The sequence below is a fragment of the Leptonychotes weddellii genome, chromosome 12 (assembly GCF_054177405.1).
Source record: "Leptonychotes weddellii isolate Sample4059 chromosome 12, ASM5417740v2, whole genome shotgun sequence".
Lineage (NCBI taxonomy): Eukaryota > Metazoa > Chordata > Mammalia > Carnivora > Phocidae > Leptonychotes > Leptonychotes weddellii.
This window is the reverse complement of record NC_138380.1, coordinates 30039105-30057610: the sequence shown is the minus strand read 5'-3', so window position 1 is coordinate 30057610 and position 18506 is coordinate 30039105. Positions and strand designations below refer to the sequence as shown.

Sequence of the window (18506 nt, the reverse complement as noted above, 5' to 3'; positions counted from 1 at the left end):
TAACACATGACCAATAACTCAGAGTTAGCCAAGTAAAGAGTGATGGAAGGAATGTTACAAGCAAAACCAACGGCCGGGTGGGAAGGCCCTAAAGCAGGGAAGGGCTTGGACCACTGTCCTGAAAGAAATTACTCAAAATTCCAGTGTACACTCACATGATTACTAATTTGGAGAAAAGCAAGAAAATGAATTCCTCTTCCTCAACAGTTAAGGTAGTGCACCACAGAAGGACATTACCTCTCCTTGGTAATGATTCCTGAGTGAGCTTGAGCAGCCAGAGGCCATCTCTATTTCATTTGCACTACTCCCTTTCCAATGACCCATAACCAGCTCATCAACCCTATTCTGGCTCTGTTTCCTTGTTTGATTTATTCCATCCTCAAAAAGTAGGTGCTTCATAAATATCGAATGCATAAATGAATGAATGAACACACAAGGCCACAGTACTATAGACCAAAAATTCCTGCAATAAATATATAAGCATTCTAGGCTATAAATATTTCTAAAGTTCAAGTCCTATCTCACCACATCAAATTCTGATTTTCTAGAGCAGTGGTTTTCAACCAGGGATAATTTTGCACCCCCTCCTAGGGGACATTTGGCAATGTTTGCAGTTATTTTCAGTTATCACAGTTTAGGGGGTACTACTGGCTTCTAATAGGTAGAGGACAGGGATACTGATAATCACTCTACAGTGCACAGGACAGCATGTCTACATTCACCCCAACAACAAAGGATTATCCATTTGAAATGCCAACAGTGCTCAGAGAAACCCCATTGTAGAGGTGGGGGGCTGTGTCTTGGGAGCCACATATGAGCTATGATTATCCTTGTTTACATCTGACAAGAACTCTAGTTTAGATCCTCTTCCTCACTTGCCTAGCAATGTTCAAACCTGCAGAGATTTATTTCATCCATTTTCTATTTGTTTAATAAACAGACTCCAAGCACTGGAGGGAAAAATATTCCAGCAGTGAGGTAAGATGAAAGCTATTAGTAACCCTAGTTTGACTTGACTGAATGGTAGGAAACAACCCCTGCCATCAGGAAGTGAATTGTAGAAACTGAAAAGGAGTTAAGACTGTTTAAAAAGCTTTGGTTCAAACAAATGTCTATGCGAACCAATAGGTAGTTTGAAAATGGTGAAGACATTTCTGTTTCTTATGTCTTTGTTAGAATGGAAAGAGCTTTTATTTTCTTTACTGTGGTAATCATTCATATTTGTCCCATGACACACCCAGAAGTTTAAAAGAATAACAAACTCCAAGTGTAAACACAGAATTGAGTGAGGAAGTAAGGCTTGCTCACTAAAGTGAATGAATCCTTATAATTGCCTGTTTGGATCGAATAAGATTTCCATGCATTAACCAATGCAGGACTTTTCTATTAAGAAAGAGAACTTCCAACACTTCCAAGGGCTGAAGTTATTTCTCCTCAAGGATGGCACACACAAGTGCCCCCAAGGTATCACTCCTTCCTGTTCAAGTTCAATGCTTCAGTCTCAAGGCTCCTATCACTAGCCCTTGCATGGCCTATTTTTACACTATTCACTGTTCCATGTCATTCATTTGGTGACACTCAATAAGTGCCACCAAATCGATACCAGAAGCCTGAAGATTTAAATAAGGAATCAAAAGATATGCAGCCTGCTTTGTACTGAGCCATCTACAACTAGGCACTTTTTGTGACCATAAAAATGTGAGGCTATGTGGACTGAAGAGATATTTCTGGGTTCCTGAAGAAGGCTCAGAACCAGCTAGTTGCAGGCATACTGAATGTGGTTTTAGGTTTCTACCTGGGATCCCAGAAAAAAAGGGTGGACAGCCTACTCGAGGAAGTATGAAAATGCTCTGGAACCCGGAAATCATCTCATCATGGAAGATAGTTTTTAGCAATTTTTCATAGGGATGTATAATCATTTCCTGGGGCTACCTTAACAAGTATCACAAACTGGGTGGCTCATAGTTCTGGAGGCCAGATGCCCAAAATCAAGATGTCACCAGGGCCATGCTCCCTCTGAAACCTGTATGGGAATCCTTCTTTTTCTCTTCTTAGTTTCTGGTGGTTTGCTGGCAATCTTTGGCATTCCTTGGCTTGCAGTGCATAACCCCAATCACACGGCCTTCTCCCTGTGTGTTTTGTCATTACCATCTTCTTATAAGGATGCCAGCCATATTGGATGAAGGGCCCACCCTAGTCCAGTATGACCTCATCCTAATTACATCTGCAAGACCCTGTCTCCAAATATGGTCACATTCTGAAGTACTAGGGATTAGGATTTCAACATATCTTTTTGAGGGGGACACAATTCAATGCATAACAGGATGTAAACTAAGAATGTAAATCTTTGTTATCAAAACAGGGAAATTTAACTTAAATTTTCAAACCGTAATACAAACCCTAGGGTAATTCATACTCTCTCCTAAGAAGAGCAAAAGATGGAGAAACCTGTTGGCTACTTTCAAATGAATGAAAAAGAAAAAGAAGGCAAAAAGGAATTAATCTAAAGCAAAGAGAGTCCCATTACTTCATGTTGGTGCCACTTTCTGACAAATCCAGGAGCTCAGTCAGCTGGGGCATCTTCTTCCCCAGGGCATATTTAGTTGCCGTGTGCCTCATGTTTATAATAAACTCCAGAAGGTTGATGCACTTGATAGAGATGACCTAATCCTTCTTGTTTGCATAATGGCAGAATGCAAAATAAGCATTCACCTGCCTGAAATGATTTCAGAAATGCCAAGAGGTTCTCCTTTTCCAAAATATCTCCTCCATTTCTCCCAACGCTGTTACTGAAATCCCTGGCACTTCCCCTCTTCTCCTGGTTGGAGTGCCTGGGCCAGAAGCTCCTGATGTAGCACCGGCCATCGCCCAGGCACTGTCCCAAACATTTTGCATAGGTTAAGTCATTTAGCATATAGAACAATCCTATGAAGTACTATTTTACCACCAATTTACAGGTGAGAAACTAAGACAGAGAGGCTTAGTAGCTTATGTGAGATAACAGAGCAGAGTTAAGATTCAAACCCAGCCCTGGTGCTATCAACCAGGGAACAAACTGCCTCTCAAAACTACGGAGCAACACAGTAACTAACCTACTGTCATGTCCACTCAGAAATGAGTGTCAGATTTTTCAGAGCCTCTCACCTAGCAGAGAATGAATCCTAAGGCAGTTTGTTTCTCAAAGTGTTCTCCCCAGACCACTTGCATCAAAATGGAGGGAGGGGGTACAGATACCTGGACCCTACCTTAGAACCACTGATTCAGAATCCCAAGGCCCAGGAATCTGCATTTTAACAAACATCCCCAGAAACTTCTTGAGTGTACTAATGTTGGATAATCACTGGCCCTACAGGAATGGAATAAGATATAATGGTGTGGTAAATCTGGAAAAGCCAGAGAATGATGACAAGGCAGTGGGGACCCTGGTAACATGGTCAGTCAAATGACCCAGGGATCCTGGCTATAGAGGAGCTTGGCTGCTGGGGAGTGAGGGTAATGCTGAGCATGGAGGTTTGACAGCAGGAGGACAGCCACATCCTCTGGCTTGGATCACTTGCTCTGTCCTGGTGACCATCATTATTTGCTGAGTCAGGGAGGCAGGTTCTATTAGTTTGGATGGGAAGCATGGGTACAGGCAAGAAAGAGCAACCAGAGCATGTGGATTCAGAAATTCCTATGTGATTCCATTTGAATGAGCAGGGATGCATAACCAGAACGAGAATTTTGGTGTGGGGTTAAAGAGAATGGTATGATAGAGGGAGAAGTGAATGAGGATCTGAGAGACGTAAGTCCTGTATTTAGTCCAGTCACTGATTACAACCTCGCTGAGGCTCAGTCTCCTAGTCTGTAAAATAGGGAAGATAACCCCTGCCTTGCCGCTCCTCACATACATACAGGATGTGATGTGAACCCAGTGAGGCATATAGTGCTCCATAATGTAAGTTATTGCATCCCAAGGCCTCTGTAAAAGTCTGCTGCCTCTGAATAAACAGTTGACCCTTGAACTAATGGCACCAACCCTCTGTGCAGTCAAAAATCCATGTATAATTTTTGACTCCCCCAAAACTTAACTACTAAGAGCCTACTCTTGACCAGAAGCTTTACTGATAACATGAATAGTCAATTAACACATATTTTGATTATTATATGTATTACGTACTATATTCTTAAAGTAAGCTAGAGAAAAGACAATGTTATTAAGAAAATCATAAGGAAGAGAAAACACATTTACAGTACTGTATTGTATTTATCAAAAAAAAAAAAATCTGTGTATAACTGGACCCACACTGTTCAAACCCATGTTGCTCAAGGGTCAACTGTATCTACCACCCTAATGCTCTGCCTCTCTCTGTACCTCTTTCTTATACTCCTGCCAGGAAAGTAAACATAGTCACCTATATTCACTCTAAAGTACAAATTACTTGTAGGTCTCCTTTCCTGCCCTGGGAAAACACACACACACACACACACACACGCACACACACACGACAGGAAAACATGGGGAGAAAAAACAAGTTTACTCCCTCCCTATCCATTCCCCACTGGGGTGTTCTGCTGATCCCCTCCTTCCTTTCCAAGACCCCACCTCACCATACTCCACTGCATGCCCCCTGCTTTTAGGCTAGGTTTACACAATTGTATTCAGATCACTGGGGGCAAAACCCAACCAAGCAAAAACATCCTTTAATCAATACTTTCTAAATTATCTTTCCTTAAAGGTGAAGACTTCTGAGCTTGAATTGCCCCTTTCCATGGTGCCCAAGTCACCTAAATGATAACCAACCCTCCACTTCATTTTGATCAGAATGTTCATTGCATCATAGGGCTATGGTAAATAAGAACATCATTTTGAATAAAATGGGATACCAAAAAAATAGATAAATAAAAGTACACTGTGATAGCAGGCAAAGAATTAATAGGAGATAATATGGTGGTTAGTGAAATGTTATATATATGCCTATATCCTTCTGATGGACATTTATAGCTCCTTTAAAAAAGTATACATATTGAAGAAATATTTATTTGCTAATTAATGTGTGCATAGTACTACTAGGTATCATGGAAGATACCAAGATGGGTGCAACAGACCCAGACCTCCCTTTAAGTCCTGGTTTGGTCCAGTCATTTATTAGTAAAGTGACCTCTTCTTAGTGGGAAAGTAAAGGACTATTTTCCATTCTTATTATGAAGATAACCTAGAATTTCACAAGTTTGTGAAGAGAAGCAGATGAGTGAAACAGGGCACTATAAATGTGAAGTATCATTATTCTGAGGCTTCTGTAATGTCTGGAAAGCAACAAGAGGAAGGTCAGTCCAAAGGAAGAGACTCAAGGGTCCCAGCTGGGAGGCCCAGGTCAAGGACTGCAGATCTTCTCTGAATTCCTCCCCTTGTACCCCAACCCTCTCCTCTCACTCAGAGGAGGTAGATAAATACCCCCATTTTACCCTCTTCCAGCTTGAAACCCTATTAGTAATGCAGACATCTCCCCTCCTCCCCAGGAGGCAACCCTGTGTTCTTGTGCAAGGTGAAGTTGCCTAGTACCTGCCACCCCAAGGCAGCCCAAATCACACCAGTGTTCCCACCCCAGGTTTACATTTTTCTTAGGGCTGCATAGGGATCCCCTGGGAATCCAAGTAATTGCAGGCATTAACACAATCCAGGCCTCCTGTTTTTAGTTGGTGCTGCAAGAACACTGTAGCCTTTCCCCTCAGTGGCCCAGTAAACACGTGGGTATTTGCCCTTGCCCCTGAGAAAACACATGGGCATTAGGGTAAAGTTCCTGTGTTCTGGTAACATTTAATTGTGCTAGTTCTCAACCCTCTCTACGCCCACACATTCGTGCACATTTATTTTGTTGACTTCAAAGGCTGCTCAGCATGTTGGAAATATGTGTAAGAACAGTGAAGGGAGCTTACAATTAGTCTAAACCTTCTTTCTGGATGACTGGGTTTGGTACATACGTTCGAATTTTAGAAGTACATATTTGGTATTTTTAAATATACTTTTGTTTATACTGGGTTTAGAATCATGAAAATAAATCAGGATTTCTATTGCCAGTTAGTGTGTTTTTCATAATAAATAAGTCATTCATCCTCGTCCAATAATACATATTTATAGGTTTAAATTAGGAAAAGCTTTTCAAAAGGAATTTCCATTCATTATCCACCAACTTCCAGATGCCATCCAGCATATGAGGAGCTTCCAGAGAGAAGCAGGAAGCAAACTAGGGCTTCAAGGCATGGAGGGAAAAGAAAGAGTAGCAAGGACAAAAAGGAGCTGTTACCAGATCCAAAGGGGCAGGCATAACTCTGGTTTAGTCTTTTGCATGAGAAAAGAAGAGAAATCTTGTTAAAAATACAGATTCCCCAGGTCCTGCCCCAGAGAATCTGATTTGAGAATGAAATGGGGCCTGAATATTTGCATTTTAACAAGCACCCTCCCCCAGTTGATTCCTTTGCCACATGGTCCCTGCTAAGAACCCTCAGGAATTGGGAACCCCTGTGTTAGTTCGCTCACAAGTATTAAGCCTAAGAGTCCAGATTTGGTGATGGGCCTTCTATATGGAGCTGGCTCTGAGTCTTTGGTACATATCTGGTCATAAATCCAAGCCACTTTAAGTAAATGGATGATTACACCATAAATAGCCTAAAACTTTTCTAACATTCTGTTTGACGTGAATTGAAGAAAGTTGAAAATGCTCTTTCCTTTTCATATATTTCTGAATTTTGCCCCAAGAGTGAATTCCAGGATATTTATTTTGTTGTTGTTGTTGTTATCTCAGTTCAATTCATCAACATCTAATGTATTATTGGTTTCAGAGATAGAGGTCAGTGATTCATCAGTCTTATATAATACCCAGTGCTCATTACATCACGTGCTCTCCTTAATGTCCATCACCCAGTTACCCCATCCCTTCACCCCTCCCCTCCAGCAACCCTCACTTTGTTTCCTATGATTAAGAGTCTCTTATAGTTTGTCTCCCTCTCCGATTTCATCTTGTTTATTTTTCCCTCCCTTCCTATGATTAAGAGTCTCTTATAGTTTGTCTCCCTCTCCGATTTCATCTTGTTTTATTTTTCCCTCCCTTCCCCTATGATCCTGGGTGAGATCATATGATAATTGTCTTTCTCTGATTGACTTATTTCACTTAGCATAATACCCTCTAGTTCCCTCCACATCATTGCAAATGGCAAGATTTCATTCTTTTTGATGGCTGAGTAATATTCTGTTGTGTATCTATACAACACCTTCTTTATCCATTCATCTGTCGATGGACATCTGGGCTCTTTCCATAGTTTGACTATTGTGGACATTGCTGCTATAAACACTGAGGTGCACGTGCCCCTTCGGATCACTACATTTGTATCTTTGGGGTAAATACCCAGTCAGGCAATTGCTGGGTCGTAGGGTAGTTCTATTTTCAACTTTTTGAGGAACCTCCATACTGTTTTCCAGAGTGGCTACACCAGTCTGCATTCTTACCAACAGTGTAATAAGAGGGTTCCCCTTTCTCCACATCCTCACCAACATCTGTCGTTTCTTGACTTGTTAATTTTAGACATTCTGACCGGTGTGAGGTGGTATCTCATTATGGTTTTGATTTGTATTTCCCTGATCCTGAGTGATGTTGAGCATTTTTTCATGCATCTGTTGGCCATTTGTATGTCTTCTCTGCAGAAATGTCTGTTCATGTCTTCTGCCCATTTCTTGATTGGATTATTTGTTCTTTGGGTGTTGAGTTTGATAAGTTCTTTATAGATTTTGGATACTAGCCCTTTATCTGATAAGACATTTGGAAATATCTTCTTCCATGCTTTTGGTTGTCTTTTGGTTTTGTCAACTGTTTCCTTTGCTGTGCAAAAGCTTTTTATCTTGATGAAGTCCCAATAGTTCATTTTTGCCTTTGTTTCCCTTGCCTTTGGGACGTGTCCAGCAAGAAGTTGCTGTGGCCAAAGTCACAGAGGTTGCTGCCTGTGTTCTCCTCTAGGATTTTGATGCATTCCTATCTCACATTTAGGTCTCTCATCCATTTTGAGTCTATTTTTGTGTATGGCATAAGGAAATGGTCCAGTTTCATTCTTCTGCATGTGGCTGTCCAATTTACCCAACACCATTGGTTGAAGAAACTGTCTTTTGTCCATTGGATATTCTTTCCTGCTTTGTCAAAGATTATTTAACCATAGAGTTGAGGGTCCATTTCTGGGTTCTCTATTCTGTTCCATTGATCTATGTGTCTGTTTTTGTGCCATACTCTCTTGATGATTACAGCTTTGTAATAGAGCTTGACCAGGATATTTATTCACTGTATATAATTTTCTATAAGCATGAGAATTGAATTATGTAATAGAGAAGAGAAAGGAAATAGAATATAAGAAATAAAAAAAAAAGAAAATTAGAAATGATAATCAAAATAAAGGTGGTTTGCTTTGGAATTGTTTTAATTATCCCTGGTGGCATAACAAATTACCCCAAAATTCAGTGTCCTATAACAACAAACATTTATTATCTTCAGAGTGTCAGGATTCCAAGCGTGGCTTAGCTTAGTAGTTCTGGCTCAGGGCCTCTCAAGGCTGCAACCAAGGTATGAGGGCTGGAGTCACTTCAAGGCTCAACTGGGAAAGGACCTACTTCCAAGCTCACTCACATGGCTGATAGAATTCAGTTCCTCCCAGGCTGTTGGACTATGGGCCACAGTTTCTCAATGATTGTTGGCCAGTGTCCTCCCTCAGTTCCTTACACACAGACCTCTCCATAGGGCAATTCACAACATAGCACTGGCTTCTAGCAGGGCAGACAAGCGAGAGAGTAAGAAAGGAAACAAGACAGATGCCACACTCTTTTGTAACCTAATCTTGGAAGTGACACCCCATCACTCTTGCCATGTTTTATTATCTAAATCCACATCTCTAACTCCAGCCCACACTCAAGGGGAGGGTATTACATGGGGCATGCATACCAGGAAGTAGGGGAGAAGGAATCATTGGGAGCCATCTTAGATGCTATCACAAATATGTTGATTTGTCTCTTTCACAGTTAATTTATCATCTTATTTATGCTTTACTAGAACTAAATGTCAATGTAAAGCCAACATTTTGTGATACAGTTTAGGAGCATATTCCGGGAATAGAGTCTAGTAGTGCTAAAAAGATACATTGAGTTTAGAAATTGAACTCAGATCTCTAAATGTGGAAATATACAACTACTACGTCAACCGACAGAAAAGACTATTAGTTACTGTATCACTTAGGAATGTTTTCTGCTATAGGTAACTGAAAATCTGAATAGCTGTGGCTTAAAAATAAGTATATATATATGTGCTACCTTAGAAGTCTAGAGCTAGCCAGTTACTGGCATTGTTTTTATAGGTTGACAATGGCAAAAGCAGCATCTTTTATACTCTTAGCCTTTAAAACATTCATGTCACCTCATCGTCACAAGATGACTTCCCTACATCAAGGCACCACATCACACATATTCTAAGGAGGATAAAAGGGCAAAGGGCCATATCAAGCCCTGCCGTCTCTTTTCATAAGGAAGAGAAAGCTTTCCCGGAAGTCCCACCCAGCAGATTTCCACTTAGCCAGAACTGGGCCACATGTCTTCCTTAAACCAATCTCTCACCAAGGAGACTAACACTACCCTGGCAAGTCCAAACCAACCTAACTTATCTGTGAGATCAAAGGATTATTGCTATTACCTGAATAAATCAGGATTCTGTGGATGTTGGGCAGACAACACCCAAGTCTTCAGAAACCACCTTGTTTATTGTTAATTATGTGTTCTGTATATCCAATACATTGACAATTTCCACTAACAGTCTAAAAAGATATTTCCTCATAGAAACAGAATATGCAAGCTTCATTGCTTATGAGACCCTAAATGTACTTAAAGTTTCCCTCTTGAAAATTCCTTACTCAGAAATAAAATGTCCAGATTTTAGGACAAAAAACGACCCTGTATTTTATTAATCCTGTGTACATATAAAAAATGTTTTAAATATGGCTGTGACATACTTTTAACAAGATGAAACCTTCTTAGATTTATTACATTAGTAAACTATTATCAAAACACAAGACAGATTGCTTTTCTTGACATCTGCTGCTAGATTTTTGTTGACTTATGTTTCTGAAATTATAGCATCATAAGTCAATGCTGCACAAAGGAATTTAATGTCATTTATAAAAATCTAGTAATATAAACTGTTGATTCCTTATAAAGCATCTATTAAGACATAGAAATATCACTGAAACACATTTATGCTTTTGATCTTGAGGTCTGCATAATGATTCATGCCAGAAGGGCAACTTGTTCCATAGATTACAGAACAGAAAATCAGTTCTTGGCAAAGCAGGACAACCTCATTGAGGCATCCCATTTTAAGAATATAAATGGCACCTGCATCTCTCGGTTTTTGTTTTTGTCTTAGAGCAAATCTCTAATTCCTCTTCTGCTCCAAATCTAAGTGAGCAGATGAAGTTCCAGTCTAGGCAAGACCTATCCTCATTAAGGAGTAAGAGGAATAAGTCCCTGAAGAAATGGAACTTCAGAGTGATAGTTCTAATGAGGGATAAATCAACCAATGATGGATGTGAACAATGAACACATTGGGGATTGTCAGAGAGAGGCACCATCACTCATTCAATAATAGACCCATGGGACTTCTTGAGAGGAAGATGATGTTCAAGTTCCAACACAAGCCTCGTTGTCTTTTGTACTGGCTACAGAATGTAGCAGCTAGACTGACAGGGGATGTGTAGCAGACAGTCGCAGAAGAGCCCAGGAGAGTTCCTAAGCCTGAATTCCAATCCTGTGTCTGCCATAGGTGGGAAGGTATCCTTGATCTAGTCATCTGACAGCTTTGGCCATCAATTTCTCAAATGGACTCCATTTCTTTAAGGATTCCTTTAGCTTTAAACATCTATGGAAATGCTGAGGAAACTGTGTGCTTTGGGTGATGGAGAATTTTGAACTAACTTTATATGGAATGACTGATTATCTAGCAGAACTTTCCTGGGTTCAGTGCATTATCAATACATATCAAAATGTGCAATGAAGATATTTTTTAGAATATTCCTTCCTGTTTTCTTCACCCTAGGTAGATATACAGAAATGTTCATGTTCATGCTGTAAAAAGGACATTTCTTCTAACTTCACATAGAAATAGCTTTCAAGTCAATGCCTTAGAAGGTAATGAGAGACTTACAGGAGACCTGGAGATATGAATGGGGTAGATGGACAAGGGATATGGTGAGAAAGATGTAAGTTCCTAGGGATATAGTGTTGAGCACAGGGCTAAACCTAGGCCTGGGGATCGGGAAGTTAAAGTTCTAATTTCAGCTTTTCCACTGATTTACTTGGGACCTTGAGAATGTCTGGCCCATTTTAATCCTTCTGTGCCTCAGTTTCCTTATCTGCCAATTAGAGTGAGAGTTCTTGGCTGGGTGCCAGGATTGTGAGAACATACTGTGCGGGGCCAAGAAAATACAATCAGTACCAAAAATGCAAAACATTCTAGTTACTAGATGTCCTAACTTAAAATGGAAACACAATCAACAGTAATTCCTTTAATAATCAAAATGCGAATGTTTTAGGAAGCATATCTATGTGGGTCAAAATTAAGCAAGTAAGACTATTATAGGGGCTTGTAACCCCAGGTATATAAAAGCAAAAAGAGCTCACACTTGAAGTTGAACAAGTTTCAGCTTTGCCACTTAACATTTGTGTGACCTTGAGCAATTTTTTAACCACCTACACCACCCTCATCTATAAAATGGAAATAAAGGCCATGTATCTCAGAGAATTGTGGTGAAGATCGTTACAGATCGAAATTAGCTCTTTTGAGGGGCGCCTGGGTGGCTCAGTTGGTTGAGCGACTGCCTTCGGCTCAGGTCATGATCCTGGAGTCCCAGGATCGAGTCCCGCATCGGGCTCCCTGCTCGGCAGGGAGTCTGCTTCTCCCTCTGACCCTCCCCCTCTCATGCTCTATCTCATTCTCTCTCAAATGAATAAATAAAATCTTTAAAAAAAAAAAAAGAAATTAGCTCTTTTGAGCCACTGGTGCTTTGTGGTTGATAGTTTTTATTATAATTGTCAATTAAAAAGCTTAATCACCCACAGCAAGGAATTTTTTAATGCTACTATTTATTGAGCATTTACTATATTGTAATGCTCTATACCCATGGTAAGCACTTTACATAAATTATGTCATGTACTCCTCACAAAAACCTATTACTATTACTGTTGCAGAAATGGAAGTAGAAAGAAAGTAAGCTTTATTTCTGGTTCCAATGTGTTTCCTTAACCTGCCTTACTTTTTTTTCTCAGCTGTATCTAATTGGCTATACTTTTAGTAATCTTTAGCTATCTTAAATTTTCAGGACTAAAACAGCAACTACCTAACTGAATATATTTATATAACATGTTATTTTTCTCATGTTGCTGTCCACCCCTGGAGACCTGCTCTAAATTCACTTGAAGATAAATCATGCTCACTGGCAGTTAAGAATTTCCAATATGTTTGTCGAAAAATGCATTTATAGTTATGCTTAGAAAAATAAAGTTATCAAGAAATCTTACCCACATTCATATGTCCATAGATCTTCACTAAGGACCAATTATATATATGATGTACATAACCTCATCACAACATCGTCCTCAGAGACCATGTTTTGACAATTCTTACAGTTACCAGAAAAGTAAAATTCAGCAAACTCTTTTTTGTTAATGTGCTTTTTAACTATGAAATAGTAAAACTGCCTTGGAGAAAATTTGAAAAATATTTTTCTAAAGCAATGTGGTATTGAAGAAAGAGTCAGTATCTTTCAGACCAGATTCAAAACTCAAATCCACCTCTTATCTATCTGGAAAATATATTAACATTTCTGAACCTTGCATTTTTCCTATAAAGTAGGAATAATATATTAAGAGTTGATGTGAGTTAAATGAGAAGTGTCTGATCATAATAGCAAGTCAACAAATGTTAGTAACTATCCCTTCCCTAGGAAAAGAATCTCAAGGCAGGCATGCTTCAAGTTCTGCTCTGTAAAGAGGTGGAAGTACCCTACTCCGATAAAGTGCTCCCTGCCCTCCTTTGATAGTAGACTATCTTTACTTTTTAATAAAAGTGAGGTACCCTCTCCCATTGTACACTCAAAATGTATGTTCCCATTTCAGGGCATTCATGGACCACAATTGCTCATCTTTTGTCTGTTCTAGTGTATTACTTTTGACTTCACCAAATCTTTTTACAAAATAAGGTCATCTTTTTTAAAAAAATAAAACTATTGGGTATCTTGCAATTGGATGAAGAAAAACCACAGGTTTTTATTCTTAATAGCTTTGGGAAAATACAGTGTCAGAACAAAACCCCACAGTAGACAATTAAGTAAAGTGCACAGAAATGTCATTAAAGGATTGATCTGACTTGCCACATATTTCATGCAACCTTTTAAAACACACAACTGTTTGGGCGCCTGGGTGGCTCAGTTGGTTAAGCGACTGCCTTCGGCTCAGGTCATGATCCTGGAGTCCCGGGATCGAGTCCCACATCGGGCTCCCTGCTCAGCGGGGAGTCTGCTTCTCCCTCTGACCCTCCCCCCTCTCATGCTCTCTCTATCTCATTCTCTCTCTCAAATAAATAAATAAAATCTTAAAAAAAATAAAATAAAAAAAATAAAACACACAACTGTTTACCTCTGAGTCTAGATATAAAGAGGCAAAGAAAAAAATTGGAATGACAATAAATCTGTTTGACTTCATGTACATAATTGCAGACATACCATTTTTACATATTACATTATTAAGGCATTGGACAATAGATCATGAAACAGAATGTTCTAGAAAATAAACTTTAATTATTGGTAAGCATCATGTACTTTTTCCAAAAGAAATTTTATTGTGTTGAATCAAAGGTGGCATCTTGGCACTGAGAAGCTCCATGGAGTCACCCAAGACCTCATTCCCTAATCCTGAGCTTGCCTGGATTCCTGATGATGCTGGCAGTCATCAACTTGTTTGGATTTCAAACTACATTAGATCCCTTCATATAGCTGCCTTTGCCAAGCAGTTGAGCTGGCTCTGTCCTACTGTTCTATTGGTAATTTTTTTAATCCTATGCTTCAGTTGAGCTTATATAAATCCTTCCAGTGAGATAAAAGCTCCTGGGAATTCACTGTTTAGGTAACAGGTACTGTGGGAGAGAATGCTATTGGGAAAGGTATCAAGTTTGCATTCTGGTCCCACCATTGCTGTTTGCTTCACGTTAGCGAGTCACCTTCACCTCTCTGAACTTCTATATCTTCTTTTGTAAAGGATAACAACCTACCTTCTCAGATTGGTATGAAACCCCAGATCACATAGAGATGATGCATGTAGAAGCACTTGGTTACTGTTAAGTGCTATGTACTGCAAACTCATTTGATTACTTCCTTGTGGCCAGCAAAAATGACTACTATAGGATTCACTGGTGTGGACCACTGATATTTGCATCTGTCTTTATTCAAAACTTTACTCTGTTTAATTCAAAAGTGAAGCTGTACCTTAACATGTTTTTAACTGCCTTCCTTTCTAACTTTCTTCTTGCTGTTAATGTCACCTTGGCTTTCCTTAGCTGGCAAATCAGAATCTCAAAGCTCAAAGCTCATCTTAGGCTTTTCTCTCTCCCTAACCTTGAAGTAACCAAATCCTGTGGGGTCTTCCTTTAAGATCCCTGAAATTCATTCTTTTATTTTCTTTTTCCTGGCCACAATTCTAGTTTGGGCCCTACCATCTCAAACCTGGGATACAACAACAGTCTCTTTGCCTTGAGTCTCTTTTCTCCAGCCTGTACACTGTTGTCAAATTCACCTTGATAAATAACCACATTGCATTCCCCCACTCCACTATCTTCAATAGACCCTCTACTGTATGTAAAATAAAATTGAGACTGGCCTCAACTTTTCTTTCTAACTGTGCCCACACAGGTCTATCTGCCGGTGACACTCACTCTACCACCCTTCCTTGTTCCTGGGATCTTGCTCACACCATTTCCAAGGTCCCTCCTTCCTTCTTCTCCAAATCATACTCCATTTTCCAAGCCCTGCCCAAGTCTCACCACCCCATGGAGACTTCTTGAGTCCTCACAGCTCACAGTGATCTAATTTGCTGAAGAAATTCTACCCATGGAGTGTTCAAAGAGTCAGCAATCAATTATGCACTAACTACCACTCAACACTGTATGTGTAGTTGTGTTGGAGTACAATTAGCTTAGGTCACGTCATTTACATTTCACTGAGCACCTGTATACTTATCCATATTGCCAGGTTTTACTTAAAGGCAGGAAGTTTAAAGAAACATCTGGAGAACATGTTAGAAATTCTCCTGGATTCCACCCCCAGAGATGCAATAAGGTCCAGGTGGGGCCCAAATACCTGTTTCCAACAAGTTCAGAGTAATGCTGACGCTGCTGGGTACCTTCAAGCATCTCACATAGAACCTGTACATTAAAGATAATATGTATTTACGGATACTAGTAGTGTTTTTTCTTCTTTTCTTCTATTGTAAGTTCATATTCTCACTTCTTCCTTTTAGATTGATTTTGAAGATGTGATTGCAGAACCAGAAGGAACACACAGTTTTGATGGCATCTGGAAGGCCAGCTTCACCACCTTCACTGTGACAAAATACTGGTTTTACCGCTTGCTGTCTGCCCTCTTTGGCATCCCAATGGCCCTCATCTGGGGCATTTACTTTGCCATTCTTTCTTTCCTGCACATCTGGGCAGTTGTACCGTGCATTAAGAGTTTCCTGATTGAGATTCAGTGCATCAGCCGTGTGTATTCCATCTACGTCCACACCTTCTGTGACCCGTTCTTTGAGGCTGTTGGCAAAATATTCAGCAATATTCGCATCAACATGCAGAAAGAAATATAAATGACATTTTAAGGATAGAAGTATACCTGATTCTTTTTTTTTCCTTTTAATTTTCTTGGTGCCAATTTCAAGTTTCAAGTTGCTGATACAGCAACAGTATATGAATGAATTTTCTTGGTTCAGAACAAAGAAATCACTCAGTTTTCATAACTATTATTTGTCTCTTCTGAGCTATTTCATCTATTTTTTTTTGGTGGTCTCGATTTTTTAAACCCATTTAAAAATTTTTCCTTACATTCTTATTTGCATGTGGACCATTGTTTTATTGACTGAGATATGGACCTATTGTTGAGAGGTAATTTGAGAGAAATATGAAGAACTGAGGAGGAAAAAAAAAGAACAAACAACCTCAAGTGCCTTTTCTAAAATGTTGATCATTTTATGGTAAGGGAAGAATTCCTGGCTATGGCCATTAAGTGTACAGGTATGTGGGCAGGTTTTAAGCAAACTCTTCCCCCACCATCTGAAGTGTTAGTAGATTGTTGCTATTCACTTTAATGATCCAATTGGATCTAGTGATCTTTATCAAGTTAGAAAACATAATCTGCAGTCACATGTTCCAACTAATGCCCTACACTTCTTGTAATTTTAACCTGTGATTCTTTCTGTGCCTGAATATTTGTTATATAGATAATGAGATCTAAGTGCCTTCCTGTTCTTCACATTTTCCTTTTCAAATAGGGTCCAACTCATTAACTTTCATTAGGTCAGCAGCCTTCCTGAAGACCAAAATTAGAAAATCCATTCTCCACGCTTGTTTCTGACTCTCAGAAACAGAGCTGGATAAAGTTCATGTCTGCATTTGATCACGCAGCATCTTTATCCATATCAAGTATGGTCTACATCAACCCCATGAAACGAATTAAGGTGAATGAATGGGACTGAGCCCTCTCTGGGCTGGCAGGAGTGGAAGCCAACTTTCCCTGCCTCTCATCAACTGAATGAGGTCAGCATGTCTATTCAACTTCGTTTATTTTCAAGAATAATCACGCTTTCCTGACTCCAAACTAATCCATCACTGGGGTGGTTTAGTGGCTGAACATTGTGTTCCCTTTTCAGCTGATCAGTGGGCCTCTGGGGAAGGGCTCGTAAAATGGAGGCCATTGTGTGAGACTGTCAGAATTGTTGCAAATGTGACCCCCTTCAAAGTAAAGCACTTGTAACTGTCTGTTACGCTGTGACACACAGCCCCTCCCCCTGCCAGGAGCTTTGGACCTAATCCAAGCATCACTTTGCTCAGAAAGAAGATGGGGAAGGAGGTAGTAATGAAAGATTGAGGTAATTTTGCTGGAATAAATTCAAATTCTTCTGAACTCAAACTGAGGAATTTCACCTGTAAACCTGAGTCATACAGAAAGCTGACTGGTACATTTAAAAGCTTTTTATTCCTCCTGCTCATATTAAGAGGCTGACCTTGGGGACATTATTTTTAACCTTCAGTTATATGCTTTTATTTTTATTTTCATATACCTATTGGAACTCTGCTTGATTTTATTTTTCATCTCTTCTAGTTTTCCTGACACTTTAATTATCAACCTGTTACCTACGTTTAAGTTTTGCATTTTAAAACAGACACTGGCATGGACATAGTTTTACTTTTAAACTGTGTACATAACTGAAAATGTAGTATATTGCATACTTTTTAAGTGTAAAGATATTTTTATCTTTATATGAGGAAAATCACTTGGGAAATTGCTTTGTGATTCAATCTGTAAACTGTGTATCCCAAGACATGTCTGTTCTAGTCCGTCATGCAAATCAATTGCTGGTCCAAAAGATTGCTGAAATTTTATATGCTTACTGATATATTTTACACTTTTTTATCTTGCATGTCCTGTAAAGGTTAAAAGCCTACACAATAAAAATGTTTAACAGTTCAACAGTCAGCTTCACTATTTTTCCCCAAAACAGGTATGTATGTCAGTGTCTGTGTGGTGAGCGTGTACATAGTGTGTGTATATATTTGTAGTATGTTTGTGGGAGGTAATGGTCTTCCACTTGTCAATTATTGCAAAGTGGGATTAGGTGGGATCATTGTTCTAAGGCCATCACCATGCATAACTTACCTCAGATAAAAGTTATAATTAATAACAATTTATTTAGCAGTTTACCCAATGCTTTATTTAAGTTTTTATTTAAATTCCAGTTAGTTAATATACAGTGTAGTATTAGTTTCAGGTGTATGATACAGTGATTCAACACTTCCATAGAACACCCAGTGCTCATCACAAGTGCACTCCTTAATCTCCATCACCTGTGTAACCCATCTCCCCAACCACCCTATGTGTCATCTAATTTGAGCCCCCAACAACTTCGTGTGATGGATATTAATATTCTCATTTGGTAAAGGACACTTCCAGGAGGCTGATGCTTTGAAATTTGCCATGTCTTAACTGGGACTTTTTTTAAGAGGCATATTTCAGTCACAATTTATTTTTGGCCTTGGCTAAATTTACATTCAGAGCTTTTGTATTATTCAGGGTTCTGCAGAGAAGCAGAACCAATAAGAAATATATTGATTCTCCATATTCACAAATATATTGGTATATATAAAGAATAATATACAAAGCTATATAAAGACATATACACAAAGATA

The 18506-nt window shown here is 39.3% G+C and overlaps 1 protein-coding gene across 2 annotated transcripts in view; it reads left to right on the top strand.

The window, feature by feature from the left end:
- The window catches only part of CAV1 (caveolin 1), a 35540-nt gene extending 17750 nt beyond the window's left edge, over positions 1–17790 (top strand). For both annotated transcript variants that reach the window (XM_006729035.3, XM_031023294.2), the window contains exon 3: positions 15569–17790. In XM_006729035.3, coding sequence (XP_006729098.1) covers positions 15569–15910 — 342 coding nt within the window. In that variant the 3' untranslated portion in view covers positions 15911–17790. The remainder of the gene's footprint in view (positions 1–15568) is intronic.
- The last annotated feature ends 716 nt before the right edge of the window (positions 17791–18506 follow it).